Here is a 16,161-nt window from a genome sequence, read left to right as displayed (position 1 = left end):
AAAAACATAGCTAGGGAGCTGGTAGCATATCCAAGGTGGTTACTATGATCTTACTTGTACATCAAAGTGAAAAAGGGTTGTATAAAATATTGCAAAACCATTTTTGAGGAATTCTGCCAACACAAACAGTCACAAACATGGGAATAAAATATTAAGACTTTTATTATTAAAGCAATATTATTATTAAATATTTCACAGAGGACTATTCTAGAAAATCTAATATAAGAAAATGTTGCATTTTAGCGTACGGCTAAATAATTAAAGCCACTAATGCATTCACCACTAATAAAAGGAAAGGCATTTTCTGTCAAAACATTGTCTAGAGTTCCAGCAAATATCACACAGCAATGTACACCACATGTTTAAATGTCTACACTTTAAGCTGCACTCAATGTGGACACAATAGGACACACACACACACACACACATGAAATAAAATGTGACACTGAAGTGACCGGACATGTGATTCACCCCGATCACTGCCAATCAGGGGCTACAGGGCGTAAAGCCCCTCAGCATTGGGTGAAAAATATGTGAATAATCCCTTGTTCTAGATAAAATCCTGCAGATTCCATAGACAGACCACATGTGTGCTGTGGTGTGACATGAGTCCACTGTCCACAGAAAAGAGTCCAATGTAAAAGTAGCAAAACAAACCCAGTAACGTCCCTGGGGCTCTAAAGGTTCATCAGCAGACTGAGGCGCAAAAGTCTAGTCTAGGGTACGGAGCTGAGGTGAGTAGGTCAGGCTGAACGTTGATGATCAGATGATGCCGTACTGAGCAAGTTCATGCAGCTCCAGGTGACTGAAGGCCTCCCAGGGACACACCACTGTGTAATCTGCAGGACAAAAGAGCTGATTAACCAGACATCACGGAATAATCTTTAGAGAGACTGAAAGACAGTAAGGGCGGCACTTTGGTGCAGCGGGTAGATGTCACAGTCACAAAGCTCCAGGGACCTGGAGGTTGTGGGTTCTCCCTGTGTCTGTGTGGGTTTCCTCCGGGTGACTGTCTGTGAGGAGTGTGGTGTGTTCTCCCTGTGTCTGTGTGGGTTTCCTCTGGGTGACTGTCTGTGAGGAGTGTGGTGTGTTCTCCCTGTGTCTGCGTGGGTTTCCTCTGGGTGAATGTCTGTGAGGAGTGTGGTGTGTTCTCCCTGTGTCTGCGTGGGTTTCCTCCGGGTGACTGTCTGTGAGGAGTGTGGTGTGTTCTCCCTGTGTCTGCGTGGGTTTCCTCCGGGTGACTGTCTGTGAGGAGTGTGGTGTGTTCTCCCTGTGTCTGCGTGGGTTTCCTCCGGGTGACTGTCTGTGAGGAGTGTGGTGTGTTCTCCCTGTGTCTGCGTGGGTTTCCTCCGGGTGACTGTCTGTGAGGAGTGTGGTGTGTTCTCCCTGTGTCTGCGTGGGTTTCCTCCAGGTGACTGTCTGTGAGGAGTGTGGTGTGTTCTCCCTGTGTCTGTGTGGGTTTCCTCCGGGTGACTGTCTGTGAGGAGTGTGGTGTGTTCTCTCTGTGTCTGTGTGGGTTTCCTCCGGGTGCTCCAGTTTCCTCCTACAGTCCAAAAACACACGTTGGTAGGTGGACTGGCGACTCAAAAGTGTCCGTAGGTGTGAGTGTGTGAGTAAATGTGTTAGTGTGTGTTGCCCTGTGAAGGACTAGCGCCCCCTCCAGGGTGTGTTCCCGCCTTGCGCCCAATAATTCCAGGTAGACTTTGGACCCACTGCGACCCTGAACTGGATAAGGGTTACAGACAATGAATGAATGAATGAAAGACAGTAATATCCCCTCACTCACCGTTACCAAGGCCCTCCATTCCAGGGATTTCATCTCCGAATCTGAAGTAAAGAAGATGGAAAGTGTGAAAATGAAGCCAGGTGAAGCTTAAAATGTCTGACATCTTTCTTTCTATTTTCACTGAAGCTCAACATGACTGGAGGAGGACACTAACTGAGAAAACTATTCTTGGACACTGAAGTGAAAAGAAAGGACGGGTCTGCTGTGGAGTAGATGTACATGAGCTTAAGCAGATGTCTCCATGCTCAATGCCAAGTAGTGGCTAGAGGAGTTTTAAGCCTCTCAACACTGGGATGTGTTATTCTCCGGAGTGATGGAGCTCCATCCGAAACCCTTGCAATGACTTGGGATCAGGTTCTTATCCTCCAGCATCAGTACCTGACCTCACTAAGGTTTTTGTGGCTCTATGTCATTAAAGGGAACGTCAGCGATTCTGGGGAACTGCAGTTTTCTCTGTTTACATTCAGAAGCTCCACGTCTTTTAAGGTGGAATGGTATGTTTGAGGAGAAAAATGAGTGCTGTTTGTGAAGTTGAACTTCTCTGTAAGTTTGTATTCACAGTTTAAATTAGAAACAGAAATGTTTAATGTTTTGAGCACATTCTGTCTGTGTTTATTTTCATGCAGTTAAACTGAAACAGCAAAAATAAGTCAATGTTATCCACCTGTGGAACTGGAATAAAGACATTTCCTCATCTATTTTCATGATTTTCAACATTTGGAGGCCATTTTTCTGCAGTGAGCAGAAAGAGAGAAAGCCTTGCATCTCTGACCAAGCCACTTTGTTTTTTTACTCGTTTATTGACACTGGGGTTTTGTAAACACATTACACCAGTTTCCAGTGCAAATGGTGAGGAAATATCTTCTGAATTTTATAAAAAAAAAGTGTTTTTTGATTACATTTGGGAACGTTGCCTTTAAATACAACAACATTCTAACATTTATTACAGAGGGAATGAGCTCTTGATTAATGCCCTTCATTTCAACAGAGAGGTTGGGTTACCACACCACTGTAAAATCTCAGAGTTGGAGACATACCCTTTAACGCCCTTCTTGGGAGGTTTGCTCTTGAAATGCCGGGTCATCCTCTGTTTAAATTTGGGTGGACCGGTCCTGGGGGTCGTGGGTCCATTCACGGCTCGGGTGGGACAGCTGGACACATCGCTGACGCTGACATTACTGTTACTGCTGCTGTCTGAACTCATATTGATCTGGAATGAAAACAACACACTTTATGAGAAAAAATATATTGAATATCTCATTATTAATTACTGAAACTGAATAATGGAAATGTAGAGGAGGTGGGCTTACCTCAGTGTGGGGTGTGTGTGGATGTTATCTGTCACCCGGCCTCTGGTACTGTGTCTGAGCAGGTGGAGACAATCTGAGTTGGTTGGATACATACACAAACACACATCTCTTCAGTATGAGAGAGAGAGAGAGAGAGAGAGAGAGAGAGAGAGAGACATTTGCGTCACTAATACTATTCCTGCCAACGAGATGAATTAACCCTGTTAACCTCAGTGTGCTCCACTCAGCTCCTCTAGCTCTGCATTTGCAAAACGCTTCAGAACGCAACAGCCCCCCAGAGCTGGGCTTATTAACCCCCTCTGTCCTGCACTTGGCATTGGATGATCTTAGGTTCATATGTGGCTGGTCCAAGCGTCATATTTTAGTGTTGAATGTGAGTCAGTGGGAATCAAACCCTGCACGGCCAAACATTTCTGAACAGGTGCTGGTGATGGACACACATCACTCCAAATCATCCCACGGCCTTTAGGTGGAGCTCCATTACTCTAGAGCTGTGGTTCACAGACTGTGGTACCCTTAGCATTCTGAGGTGGTGAGACAGATTCACAAAAAAAAGAAATGCTGGTCTTTCAAGGAGGGGAAGCTCAGTTCCAGCCTACATCATAAAATGTGTGGGTTTATTTATACGTAAATTCTACCCTCCGTTTCTTTTTAAGAAAATGATCTGTGACCCTGTCGTACCAACAAGGCGTCTTTTCCAGGGACTTGACTAGTGTCCTCTCAATGGCCAGCAGAGCTAGGCTTAAACGGCCTTGGCCCATGTGAAGTGTGTCCGCCTGTGCTTCCACGGATCTTTACACCAAAGGATCGCTGATTCGCTCATTTCACTGTCAATCAAAAAGGGGTTCAGCCTCAGACAGATCATCCAATCATCATGCAGAAGCTGAGCGTCCGGGCCAGCCGAGGCCAGTCCACTACCCCATAGACCCCCAGAGACGCTGAGCGTCCGATGGGCGGGACAAAGCCCAGCATTTATCCAATGACTCGTCTCGTTTCGCTGCACTTCGCTGCTTCACTATTGAACTCTGTTTAAAGCACTGTGAAGCTGCGGGAATGATTGAGAGGAAAGCCGCGTCTTTACCAGTGATAAGAAGCTGATTCTGAACAAAAGTTGAGCGCGTTGTAGTGCATATTTATTCACTGACATGTACACACAACAGTATATATTTGATCACTTATTTTTTTACATTTTAGGGGAAGCTGAGCTTCCCTTGCAGTCTTAGAGCAATCGCCTCTGAGATATATATATAATAACATTTAAATAGAATAATTGAAAGCTACCAGAGAGAGAGAGAGAGAGAGAGAGAGAGAGAGTTCTGGCCTGAGGCTAAACTTCCTCTGTTCTCTGCTGTGTTTGATCTAAGGCTCGAGATTAAAGAACGGTTTCTCTTCTTTAACTCTTACTTCTTCATCTCACAAAAGAGTCTGAATTCAACCTCTCCACTTACTCTCTTACTCGTCTCCATAGCTTTGGACTCACCTGGCAAACACAGCATTTATCAATGAATTACTTTTTGTTAAGTTTATATACATCCAGCTCACATGAGATAAACAATCACCTCACTTTATAGTCAGTTAATGGCCCAGTTTGTGTTATTTAATATATATATTTATATTCCTTTCAATCAACCACTTCACCCAGGTTGGGGAAAGGCGGCGGGACTCCTCTTTGGTCTGACCACTAGATGGCAGCAGCGCTGCAAAACAGCGTTAGGGAAATGTAAAGAAATATATTTTCACAAATATATTATTGCCGTTTATTTGCAGTTAGTTTAATATTAACGATGTTTTGACTCTAAAAAAAATAAACAAACACGAACAAAACACTCGTAACACAATCAGATAAGAACAATTTAGCGGAAGTTTATTCGCTAGGGTGTATTTTTCGCTTCCCAACCGTTTTCAGGCAGGTTCCGTCTTTCCTCTGCTCTGATTGGCTCTGCATTTTAAAAGCCTCATGTAAAAGCCAATCAGAGCGCACAGAAGGCGGGCATCCGTTGAAAACAGGTGGGTTTAAATAACTCACACTGTTCACTTTGCTTTTAGAGGAAGATTTGCAAGTCTGAACAGGACGAGGAGGTGAGGAATATTTTTCATTTTCATGATTTTACTTCCTTTGTTATTTTTTTAAATCTATAAATGGAGGATCATTCGTAGAAAAAAAAGCTATTACATTTTTTAAAAGACGTTAAAACTTCGTTCAGTGCAAATTAACGTTTTTAAATAACGTCCTCATGATGTAGTGGATGAATTAATATTCTGCTGTGTTTTTAAACTCATGTCTGTGTTAAAATCTCAGATTCTGGAGCGTATTGGGCTCGGAACTCGTGCTCTTAATCACTTACAGTAACTTATTTTATTATGAGAATGACTTTTATTTTAAATGAAACTGTCTCGCAGATGTTGAATTCATATAAACGTTTTAAACCTGTAGTGATATAGATAATGGTGTGTGACATGCATGTGTCTGGCACCTCTCTGGTCAAATTCACACTGAATACACTTTCCTTCCATGTTTCTGCATTTCCCTGTTTTGTTTTGTTTTGTTTTTTTTTCTTCTGAGAAGTCCATGGTTATTTCAGCAGGATAAGACCAGGCTTCATTCTGCACATTGCTTAAACAGTGCATGTGCTTGACCAGACTGTGATTCTGAGCTGGAACACAGCAGGAAATTTGCTTTCATTCTTTTTCCGGAGCCTGTTGCAGGCATCAGATTTTAAACTGTAAAATCAAGTTGTTCAGTGACAGCATTGGGGGTGTAGTCTTTGAGATTTTGTTGTTTAAAAAGCTACAGGAGGCTTAATTTATCAAGAATAATGTGGAAATGGGACCGATTAAGCTTTATTACTGACCACTTTTGGTGGGTTGTGTAATTCAGGAAGTGAGTGTGATGTGCACAGTGCGCTCGCTGTAGAGGATGTGTACAACTAAATTAAATGCAGTTTCATGAGGGGCTCTAAAGGTTTGCGCTCGGCTATATGTGCAATATTCGTTATGACTAACCCACGCATTCAGTGCCATGGCTCTTAACCACATCCTCTTCAACACACATGACACTCTGCAACAGAGGCCGGTCCTCCACTTTAATTCCTTTTTCCAACTTTAATTAAGCCTATATTTCACAGTTTTTATTGCAGTGTGTATAACCGCTGTAGAAATGCACAGATAAAACAGGATGCCCTGGAGCGGCTGCACATGAGCCTAAGGTCACCATTGGGTTGGATCTGAGTAGAACAATGTTGTAATGTGATTTAAAGGGACCAGCTTTGTGCTTGGGTTTAGGGGTGACCCACGCTCTGTGAAACGGCTGGGTGGACGTCTGTGTGTAGATGCAGTAAAAGGCATTTATGGTCGAAGTGATGTGCCTCCATCAGCAGTATAAGAGAATCCATCAGCCCTCTACCGAGAACCCAGGAATAATGGCTGTTTTATGAAGCCTCATTGCACACGGACAGGGTTTAGAGGGCCGTAAAACACGAGATATTAATATTTTTATGTTTATTTGTTTTTGCGACGCCTCTGAGCCTCGTTCTGATGAGAAAGGTGGAGGACGTATGTCATTACCAACGTTATTTCATTGTGTGTAAATGTGTCATGGCGTTGAAGAACCAAACCCTGTTAAAGATGTGGAAGCTGTTACTATTGATCGCGTTGGTCACTGGGTCGTCTCTGAGCTCTGTGCTCGCTGGATGACCAAAGGTTTTTGGGCTCTTGTTTATCCAGCATTGGGTCTTAAAGGAACGGTATGTAATATTTGTATCATAAAATTACAGCTTCAAAATCATTGTGATGCTTCACTGACTTGTATTATGGAAAACAGAGCCTCTGTCATTGCTACTCTGGGCTTGGCACTGCAGGAACTGCACTATGTAACTTGTGGAGGAGGGTAGGAAACCACCCCTCCCCCTTTCTCCTCCTCCCATCCTCATTGATTTCAGTACAGTGCTGTAAAAGTGAATTACACTAAGAGCAAATTGCCCCAGGAGCAAAAATATATTTAAAAAATCATACACTAGCCTAGTGTTCCTTTACTCAGAGTCTGATGCAGTACCAGCTCCTACTCTTGTGGGAAGGCTTTACACTAGATGCTGGAACATTGCTGTGAGAAGGATCTGATGGCATTCAGCCACGAGTGCATGCGTGCGGACACAAGCCGAGGTTTATTCAGTCTGTTATTGTAGTTATTTTATTTTGTTGTGTTTGTGTTTGTTTGTGTCTGAACAGTATATACGTCTCTCTCTCTCTCTCTCTCTCTCTCTCTCTCTCTCTCTCTCTCTCTCCACAAACAAACGAGTGTTTCTGAGAAGCCCTCCCCTCTGAAACATGCTGTAGTTCCCCCTTTCTGTTGTTGCAACAATGCCAGAGTCTGAGGAGGAAGCTGTGTTTGTTACTGGCAGCTCTCGATAAACAGGACCTTTGTTTATTGATCGAAACATCTATCTCACTTCCGTTTCTCTTGCGCTGTACTTCCAAAATTCAACTGCTTCAAGGTGGACATGTGTGTCAGCTAGTGGGGTGTAAAGGACTGGGCCGTGTTGCATTGGAGCTGTGGAGTCTCTGGAGTGACAGGGCTTAGGAGTTGATGCACACGCTTAAAAATGATGGTCCTTCAAGGGTTCTAGGACCATGAGCACTTAAAGAGCACTGTGCATGATTAAAGGGTTCTTTGCATCATGAAGGGGTTCATCAGGTTAATGGAGAATGCGAATCCATCAATCTGAAGAACCCCTTTGTGAACGGTTCTTCAAGTGTTCAGGGTTCTATATGGAACCATATTCTTTACTGAAAAACCCTTGGAGAACCATCGTTTTTTTAAATGTGAACTATCTTCCAACCCACAGACCTATAGGTTTATGAGTCTGAATGCCATCAAATCCTCAGCAGCCCGTGGTTAACTACAATGGCTTGTTTTGCATAGCTAAATACAGCACGACAGCGCTTAGAACAGCTTAGAGATGCAGTTCCTTATATGGTCACGACACAGAGGGCAGAACGTTCCAGAGGAAGCTTTGTGACTTTCTGAAGAGCCCAAGTCTTTTTAGACCATTTCTGTTGCTTTGTTCCTCATGAACTTTCAGAAGTATAAGGAGGTACAAAAATGGAGATGCAAGGTTTATTTTTATAAAAAGAACTAAAGCTTAACTGGATGCAAGAGGATCACAGATCCTGGAGTGTACTTCTGTTAAGTTCATGCAAAACCATGGTGTCTCAAAGCGCTAGATGGACTTTACGTACTCATTTATAAAGTGTGTCTGATTTATGAAATCATTCACTCATTCACCTCATGTTCTCATGTCTCTAACTGTGGGGTGGACTTGTACGCACTGAACACTGTGAAGCTTTCTAGTGAGCTCAGATGCACGTAGCACCGTGCTGTTATCTAGAACGGGATGCTAGTCGTGTTAGCAGCTCTGCGGTCAGCTTCAAACAGCAGCTTCGGCTCACATCCTGTTTGCGCAACTGTTTCCAGTGATGAGGGCAGGAGGAAACCAGGCGAGCGCAGCTAAAAAAGCAGGTTATTTTATTATATTTAGCTTCAACAAAGGCCTATAAATCTTTAATTGGTGACACAGCAAGCTAAGTTCAAAACGAGAACTTTGTAGAGCATCATTTATGTGTACTCAAGGGCATGGTGTGATTTACAGAGTGTCCCGGGGGGGGGGGGGCATGACCTAATAATTGACCCAATTGGACCCAAAAAATAAATTTAAAGAGCATGTTATAGTGAAATAGTAGTTGTAAACCGTACTGGGTTTGCGACAAATACGTACTCTTTGGCCATCTGCATCATGAACGTAACTGTTCACATATTTGCCTAAATGCTACGTTTGTAACTGGGAGCTTCCACTAGAGGGCAGACCAGAGAAAAACATAGGTAATTGCAGATTAGGCTCTGACACAGCCTTCTTCAAAACATTCCACCATTGTGATGCTGTTGATCGCCTGCACTGCCACCTACCCTCTCGTAGAGGATGTGCACAACCTACGCACCAAACGGACACAGGAAATGCGTGGCAGCCATGATGCGTACACAGCATCATGTTCTCTACCCTAGGTGTTAATTTAATGAAGAAGCCTGTTGAATTGCTTGAAACAAGTGCAGCAGTATTGGTTGGTCACAGGGTGAAGCTGTAGAGAGTTGGTCAGTTATCTCTCTCCTGTTTGCTCTTCTGGTGAAAACACGAGCTGCTTTAGCTCCCCTCCAAAAGGTGGAATGGCATATGTTAACACAAATATAGCTCCTGCCTCATGGCCTGTGGCTATTCTGTGTGATCCTGAGGTGGTGGTGTGTTTTTGTTTGATGTTTGAGTAGCTGATACATGTAAAATGCACTTCATCTTGTTAAAAAGTGCTTAGAGTTTGCAGCAGCGATATAAATTGTTCTCAAAACTGAAGGGGAGGCACAATGGCGCAACAGGTGGTGTCGCCATATCCAGGGTGTGTTCCTGCAGTCTGCCGATTGATTCCGATCCTGAACTGGATAAGCAGTTACAAATAATGTGTGTATGACTACAGAAATAAGACTAAAGTGTTTGCCCCATACTGACTAACAAAGGGACCCCCCGATTACGGTTCTTGGTGGACACCAGCTCATCCACAGTTTCTGAACCGATGATGATGATGAATCAGTTGTGTGTTCCTCTTTTACTGCCATAACAAGATCTACTCTTCTAAGCAATCTTCACACTCACATTGCTGTGAGAATTTCATGGCAGCCACGTAAATATTACAGAGGTCAGGTTCTGATGGTGGATGATTAGTTCTGGCATCACTCCAGAGTCTAGACAATACAGACCCACAGCTCCACGGCCCAGGACTGGGACCTTGACACACCGTAGGCCAAAACTTGAGCATGGTGGCGTTGGGTGGCTCCAGAGCATCCATTTTGAATGCTTGTATTTCTGTGAAGATAAATCACATTTGGCTGGTTTCTTAGTCAGCGATTCAGCTCAGTCCACGACTATATTCTCATTTCAATGGAAAATCACAATTCATAATGCTGTGTAGTCCAGGACTAAGCCTAATCCCTGTCTGGGAGCACACCCCGTTGTGTGTGTTGTTGAAGGTCTGAGTAATGGGTTCTTGTAGTTCATGTAGGTTCTAGTCCAGTTTACAAATACATTTAATGAGGGTTCTTTCCTCTGAACACCCCTTTCCTGGAATTGTTGGAGGAGATGTTGTTCTTCTACATGTTCTTTGACCTCATGTTGCAGAGAACCAGATTGCGCACCTTTATTTTGAAAGTGTACAACCATTGCTTTTACTAGAGACCTTTATCATTTTTAAGGTGGCGCTACAACGATGCCGAAGTACGCACTAAGGTCTTAAGATGGTAAGCCAGCTGCTTAAATCCTTGATGTACGGGTATGTGCTTGCCTGAAGAATGTCAGATATGTTGAAAGGTTCTTGCCCCAGAGAAGAGGTGTGTTGCACATTTCCGTATCTCTCCTTATAAGGTTATAAGATGAACATCTGCTGCAAAGTCATCACCATCATCATCATCTTCTTTGCTGCTTAATCCATGTCAGGGTTGCGGTTCTGCTGCAAAGTCTTATTGAAATTCTAAGGCTTTCTCATAAAACCTAAAAATGTAATAAAAACACAATGAATAAGAAGATAACCCACTGTTTTGAAGGCTGCATAACAGCTACATACACCTTTCGTGAAAACCGACACAAACATTTAGAAACGCTTATTCCAAATGGGCCCCAACTGTCATAAAGGTGGCTTTTGTTAGCTTTGATGTCAAGTGCAGTGTTTCCGCTACATTCATTTTGCAGAGCCATGGGCCACCACTGCAGAACTGTTGCCGTGGCTGCTTCGGAATGCTGTGTAATATCGAGAAGTCCCTGCAGAAATAGCTACAGAGGGCTTTTAATTTGAAATTACAGATACAGGAAGTGGAGAGAAGAGAGGAAGGTAGATTAAGGCCCCATCCAAATGGATCTGTTTATTTTTTAAAAACAGATCCATTTTCCTCTCTCCATGTTTGAAAAGACCCAAGTCCAGATTAACATGAGAACGGCTGCGTTATCAGCCAAAAAAAAGCTGACAAAAAATAGTTTTTAAAAGTATCTGTATACAGGTGGACACGGGGTCTAAAGGAGCTAATGCTAATTTGATAGGTCACTTACAGAAGGACACTTTTAAATGTACTTTTTTTTGTTTTAACTTACTGTTCAAGTGTTGTATAATATTAAATCTTCAAACTGTACATGTATTCTCAAAGTATATACCTGGAGATTATTTTATTTCATGCAACACATAAAAACATCCTTGATATATATGCACTCTAAAACCAACACTTTTAATATATATTTGTATATACTATTTAATATAATTATATTATATATTTGAGATATATATTATATCTAAGGTGACCAGATCTGAGATGGTGAAAAAGAGGACACGTCACTGCCATTTTATTCTTAGCTGAACCCATGTGTGCTTTTAGGTCCTTTATAAATTTATTTCCTACATAAAACATGGGACTTTATTTTTTTAATTCATCCGAGAACTTACATTTACGTTTCGGCATAGCTGCTCGAGCTGAGGGTAGGTACATGAGCTTTGCCTGACGTAAACAAGGACTACTGACGTGCAGACTGACCAATTAAATGTCTACAGAGAAGGTTATGGACCAATAACGGTAGCTCTACAGTCAGACCGTCCAATCAGAAGATTTTAGGCTACTTCACCACGCCCCCTTCTCTCTCAAGCGAACCAATCGGAGTAGGGGAGGGAGGGACTAGTTTGTGAACGAAACTTCTCGAAGTTCTATGTAAGCTCTAGAAAAACAACATCCCGGACGTTTGTGAAATTCCGCCAGGACATTTTTTTTAAGTCTAAAAAAGAGGATGTCTGGTCACCCTATGTTATATATCAAGTGTTGTTTTTATAGTGCAGTTGAAAAGAACATTTGCAAATTAATGTAAAGCCCATTACCCATTGGCTGCACACTCTGTGCCCAAACTTTTCAAATCGACGCCGATGTTGCGCTGAATTCACTCCACTCCTCAACGCACGCAGGGGCTGACAGCACTACATTATATTAAAGTCATATTGAGGCCACAGACACCACAGTAGGTCACATGTGACTGGTAAATTAGACCAATTAAAAAGTAAGGCCAAATTACATCAGCAAGTTACCTCAGTTACCTCAGCGCTAGCTGCCATCGCTGCTGACATAGAAGAGGAAACATTGAAGAGACATAGATTAGATTGTGTAATGACATTTTCCAGGTTGAAATCACACTAATTTTGTAGCCTTTTTTTATGACACGGTGTCAGGTTTTTGCTGGCCCTTAAAGTTAGTTCCATTTTTCATTCATTATCTGTAACCCTTATCCAGTTCAGGGTCGCGGTGGGTCCAGAGGCTACCTGGAATCATTGGGCGCAAGGCAGGAATACACCCTGGAGGGGGCGCCAGTCCTTCACAGGGCAACACACGCACATTCGGACACTTTAGAGTCAACAATCCTCCTACCAACGTGTGTTTTTGGAGTATGGGAGGAAACCCACGCAGACACAGGGAGAACACACCACACTCCTCACAGACAGTCACCCAGAGGAAACCCATGCGGACACAGGGAGAACACATCACACTCCTCACAGAAAGTCACCCGGAGGAAACCCACACAGACACAGGGAGAACACACCACACTCCTCACAGACAGTCACCCGGAGGAAACCCACGCAGACACAGGGAGAACACACCACACTCCTCACAGACAGTCACCCGGAGGAAACCCACACAGACACAGGGAGAACACGCCACACTCCTCACAGACAGTCACCCGGAGTGGGAATCAAACCCACAACCTCCAGACCTTTATAATATTTTAACAAATTTTCATATAAATAATGAGTAAAAGGGAACTTACTTTAATTTAAAGAAACACTATTTAATATTTTGAACTTAAAGTTACATCTTAAAATCATAGTGAGGCACCACTGAGCTGTAATATTGAGAATAGGGCCTCTGTCATTGCTACTCTTGGCTCAGCACTGCAGAAATTGCACTATGTAACTTTTGGAACAGGGTAGGAAACCAAACACCCCCCCCCCCCACCCCTTTTTTTTTTCTTAATACAGTGCTGTGAAAATGAAATACTCTAGGGGGCGCCCCAGGCACAAGCACCCAAATCTTACCTAGTGTTCCTTTAAGAGTCCAGCATGTATAAATGCTCACCACTGCGAAACAGACCTGCTGACTGTTCTCCTATTGGCAGTGCACGTCTGCTTTGTAGTTCTTCCCAACTCTCTGCCCACTTTTACATCCGAGCAGCGAGTGTGGTGCATGCTGTGTTCAGCGTGTGGATATGTTTATGTGCATGTTGCGCAGATGCAGGGAGGAAGGATACAGGTGCGAGTCGGCTTTATTTTGTAAAACCTCTTTGATGTCAATAGACCGTAAGTGAGACCAAACCAGACTGAACTAGACCTGGAACCACAGGTCAGAAACAGACAAACCACTAAGAACCTAGGAGAACCCTGACACTAAAACAGACCCAACTCACACAACACACGACCAGTCAAGGCAAAGTCCAACAAAGCCATCACAGCCACTCTCTACACTCCACACTCACTGTCCACAGGTGCACACTTTATCCCGTTATCTGTTGCTCTGCATACTTTTTTTTTCTCTGTTCAGTTTTAACAAATCCACTCGGTGTATCATCCAGCAGCGCTGCAGTCACAAGGACCAGGGTTTTTTTTTTTTTTTTGGGGGGGGGGGGTTTCCATGGTAACCACAGTAACCGCGATGGGTTGGACAGGTTGATAACCCCTGAGTGACAGATGAAGAATGGGAAACAGAGAACAGACACAGTGGAAGAAGAGTGTGGAGTGTCTTTTATTTCTCTGTCTGTAGGGGGAAGGGAAAAAATGAGAGAGAGAGAGAGAGAGAGAGAGAGAGAGAGAGAGAGAGAGAGAGAGAGAGAGATGGAGAACTGCAGAAAAAGAGATGACTTAAGAAAAAAGAGAGAGAAGGAAAACCAGAGGCAGACTCCTGACATGTAGACAGAGATGAGTAAAGAGTGAGAAAGCAAGAGAAAGAGAGAGAGAGAGAGGAGATAGTTGTAGACATTAGAAGGAGGGATGAAGAGAGGTGAGAGAGGGATGAGAGAGAAAGAAAGAGACTCTCCAAACATGCAGGCATTGAAGAAAAAAGGGGAGAGAGAGACATTTACTGATATGCATCGATAGAAATGAAAGAGAAAATGCAGAAAGATGTGAGACTAGAAGAAGAGAGTGATGGGAAAAGAGAGAGAGACAAAGGCTTGCTGAGGAGAGGAATGAAAAGAAGGAAAATGATAAAAGAGAAAGAGAAAAAGCGAGCTGTGTGAGGAGTGTCTGGAGAATAGAGATGTGCAGCAGGGCGGAGGGGAAGAGAGGGAGAGAGAGCGAGAGAGAGAGAGAGAGGGATGAGATCATCGCGGCGGAGTGAGTGATGCTGCTGAATCGATAGCGTCTGCAGAGAGAGAGAGAGAGAGAGAAACCACTGCTCCGGCACGGATTACACACTCATCTTTTCTCCGTTTGCACACACACACACTCACTCCCTCTCTTTCTCTTTCTCTCTTTCCTTTTCTGTCCAGGCTATTCCTTTCTTGTTCTGCTGCCTTGTTTCATTTTCTGTGTACTCTCTCTGCTCTCTCTCTCTCTCCCTCTCCCCGCCCAGACGCAGGGGTCCCTCTGTCTCTCTGCACTCCTCTGTTGGGGAGGGATGCTGGTTTGATTTCTCCTGCGTTATTTTTTTATCCGTCTGTTTCTGTGCATGGTCACTTTTTCCCCCTGATCTTCGCCTGTGTTTCGGGAGGATACCTGTGGGGCGGGATGCTGGGTTTGGACGTGTGTGAGTTTGGCGGCCAGTTTCTGGAGCTGCTCTGGCTGACCGTGTGCTACAGAGGTGAGGTTCTGACCATTTCCTTCACCTTTCCTAACTTAAAGGGCGATGCCACCGAATCTCCAAAATTCCACAGTAATCCAGTGGTCGAAATGTGCTGCATTCAACAGCTGTTTCCAAAGCAGTGTTGGAATGTTTAACATTGGTCAGTTCATCTCTCTCTCTCTCTCTCTCTCTCTCTCTGTGTGTCTGTCACTTTCTCATTATCACCTCACTCTTGTATAATGCCTAGTACAGAAATGTGAAGTGAGTGTGTGTGGGAGGTGTTAATGCGCAGATATCATTTGTGTGTGTGTGTTTGTGTGTGCCTGGTTAATATCACACTGTGGGGACAAAAGCCTGTTTACACACTCAGAATGTGGGGACTTCTCTTACTTGTTGGGATCAGAAGCTGGTCCCCACACTGAAGACATGTTAGGGTCAGCGTCAGAAAGGAGTTAGGGCTAAGTTTAGGGTAAGGTCCAGGGTTAGGATCGTAGTGTTATTGTAGTGTCTCAGTGAAATGAATGTAAGTCAAAGCAGTGCCCCACAATGCATGGAAACAAACGCATGTGTGTGTGTTGTGTGTGGAGATGAGACAGCTCTGCAGGTGGCAGGAGGGTGATTCCCTTCACTTCTGCAGACTCTACACTGAAGGTCAGTGGGTTCCTGTGGATGAATTTAGCTTTTTGTAAATAAACACACTTCATTAATCGAGGACCACGCCCTCAGGTGCGGTCAGTGTGAGGAAAACACACGGTGTAGCTGCTCATCCAAGGTCATTAATCAGGAGTTTGGCCCATCTTTATTTCACTATCTGTCTCTGTACTCTTCTGGGGTGGTTTTGTACTTGGAACATTGGTATGAGAATTTGATGGCATTCAGCCATATAAACCTTATCGAGGTGAGGAGGTACAGGTGCTGGATGATTAGTCGAGGGATCACAAAGTTATCACAGAATCTCCGCAGTCCAATGACGGGGCACTGTGTCCCTCTCCTGCTGGCGCTTCATATTAAACGTGGCGACCTTAGGCTCATTGTAGGTAAATTCACACTTTATAATAGGTGTCTACAAACCTTTGGCCACGGTGAATAAAGCTAATAGTAACCACCCCCCTCATCCCTTAGAGGCTTCTCGAAGGCCTTGTCATTTGATGGATGACGGACCTCAGAGACCA

General features: G+C 43.8%; 2 protein-coding genes across 3 annotated transcripts in view; one reads left to right on the top strand and one right to left on the bottom strand.

Moving 5' to 3' along the window:
- Positions 1-471: 471 nt before the first annotated feature.
- On the bottom strand, positions 472-4,068 carry LOC136665169 (retinal cone rhodopsin-sensitive cGMP 3',5'-cyclic phosphodiesterase subunit gamma). The gene is made up of 4 exons (XM_066642758.1): positions 4,015-4,068; positions 2,824-2,996; positions 1,787-1,827; positions 472-839 (listed from the first exon to the last, which is right to left on the bottom strand). The coding sequence occupies exons 1-4, from the start codon at positions 4,066-4,068 to the stop codon at positions 763-765; spliced, it is 345 nt and encodes a 114-aa protein (XP_066498855.1). The 3' UTR covers positions 472-762.
- A 1,015-nt stretch (positions 4,069-5,083) lies between these two features.
- Positions 5,084-16,161, top strand: part of arhgdig (Rho GDP dissociation inhibitor (GDI) gamma) — a 43,199-nt gene continuing 32,121 nt past the window's right edge. The window contains exon 1 of one of the 2 annotated variants that reach the window (XM_066641861.1): positions 5,084-5,175. Coding sequence is in view for 1 of the 2 variants with exons in the window: in XM_066641860.1 (XP_066497957.1) it covers positions 14,935-15,007 (73 nt within the window). In the remaining variant the exon portion in view is untranslated. Of the gene's footprint in view, positions 5,176-14,481; positions 15,008-16,161 lie in introns of those variants that run through there. The other variant, XM_066641860.1, reaches the window with a different exon arrangement.

This window comes from Hoplias malabaricus, chromosome 13 (assembly GCF_029633855.1).
Source record: "Hoplias malabaricus isolate fHopMal1 chromosome 13, fHopMal1.hap1, whole genome shotgun sequence".
Lineage (NCBI taxonomy): Eukaryota > Metazoa > Chordata > Actinopteri > Characiformes > Erythrinidae > Hoplias > Hoplias malabaricus.
This window is presented reverse-complemented; position numbering and strand designations above follow the sequence as displayed.

Coding starts and splice junctions, on each gene's coding strand:
- LOC136665169 (XM_066642758.1), bottom strand. CDS start 4,068: ATGCTGGGCTTTGTCCCGCCCATCGGACGCTCAGCGTCTCTGGGGGTC. Junction 2,997..4,014: donor CGTCTCTGGGGGTCTATGGG/GTAGTGGACTGG, acceptor TTTTCATTCCAG/ATCAATATGAGTTCAGACAG. Junction 840..1,786: donor AATGGAGGGCCTTGGTAACG/GTGAGTGAGGGG, acceptor TTTGTCCTGCAG/ATTACACAGTGGTGTGTCCC.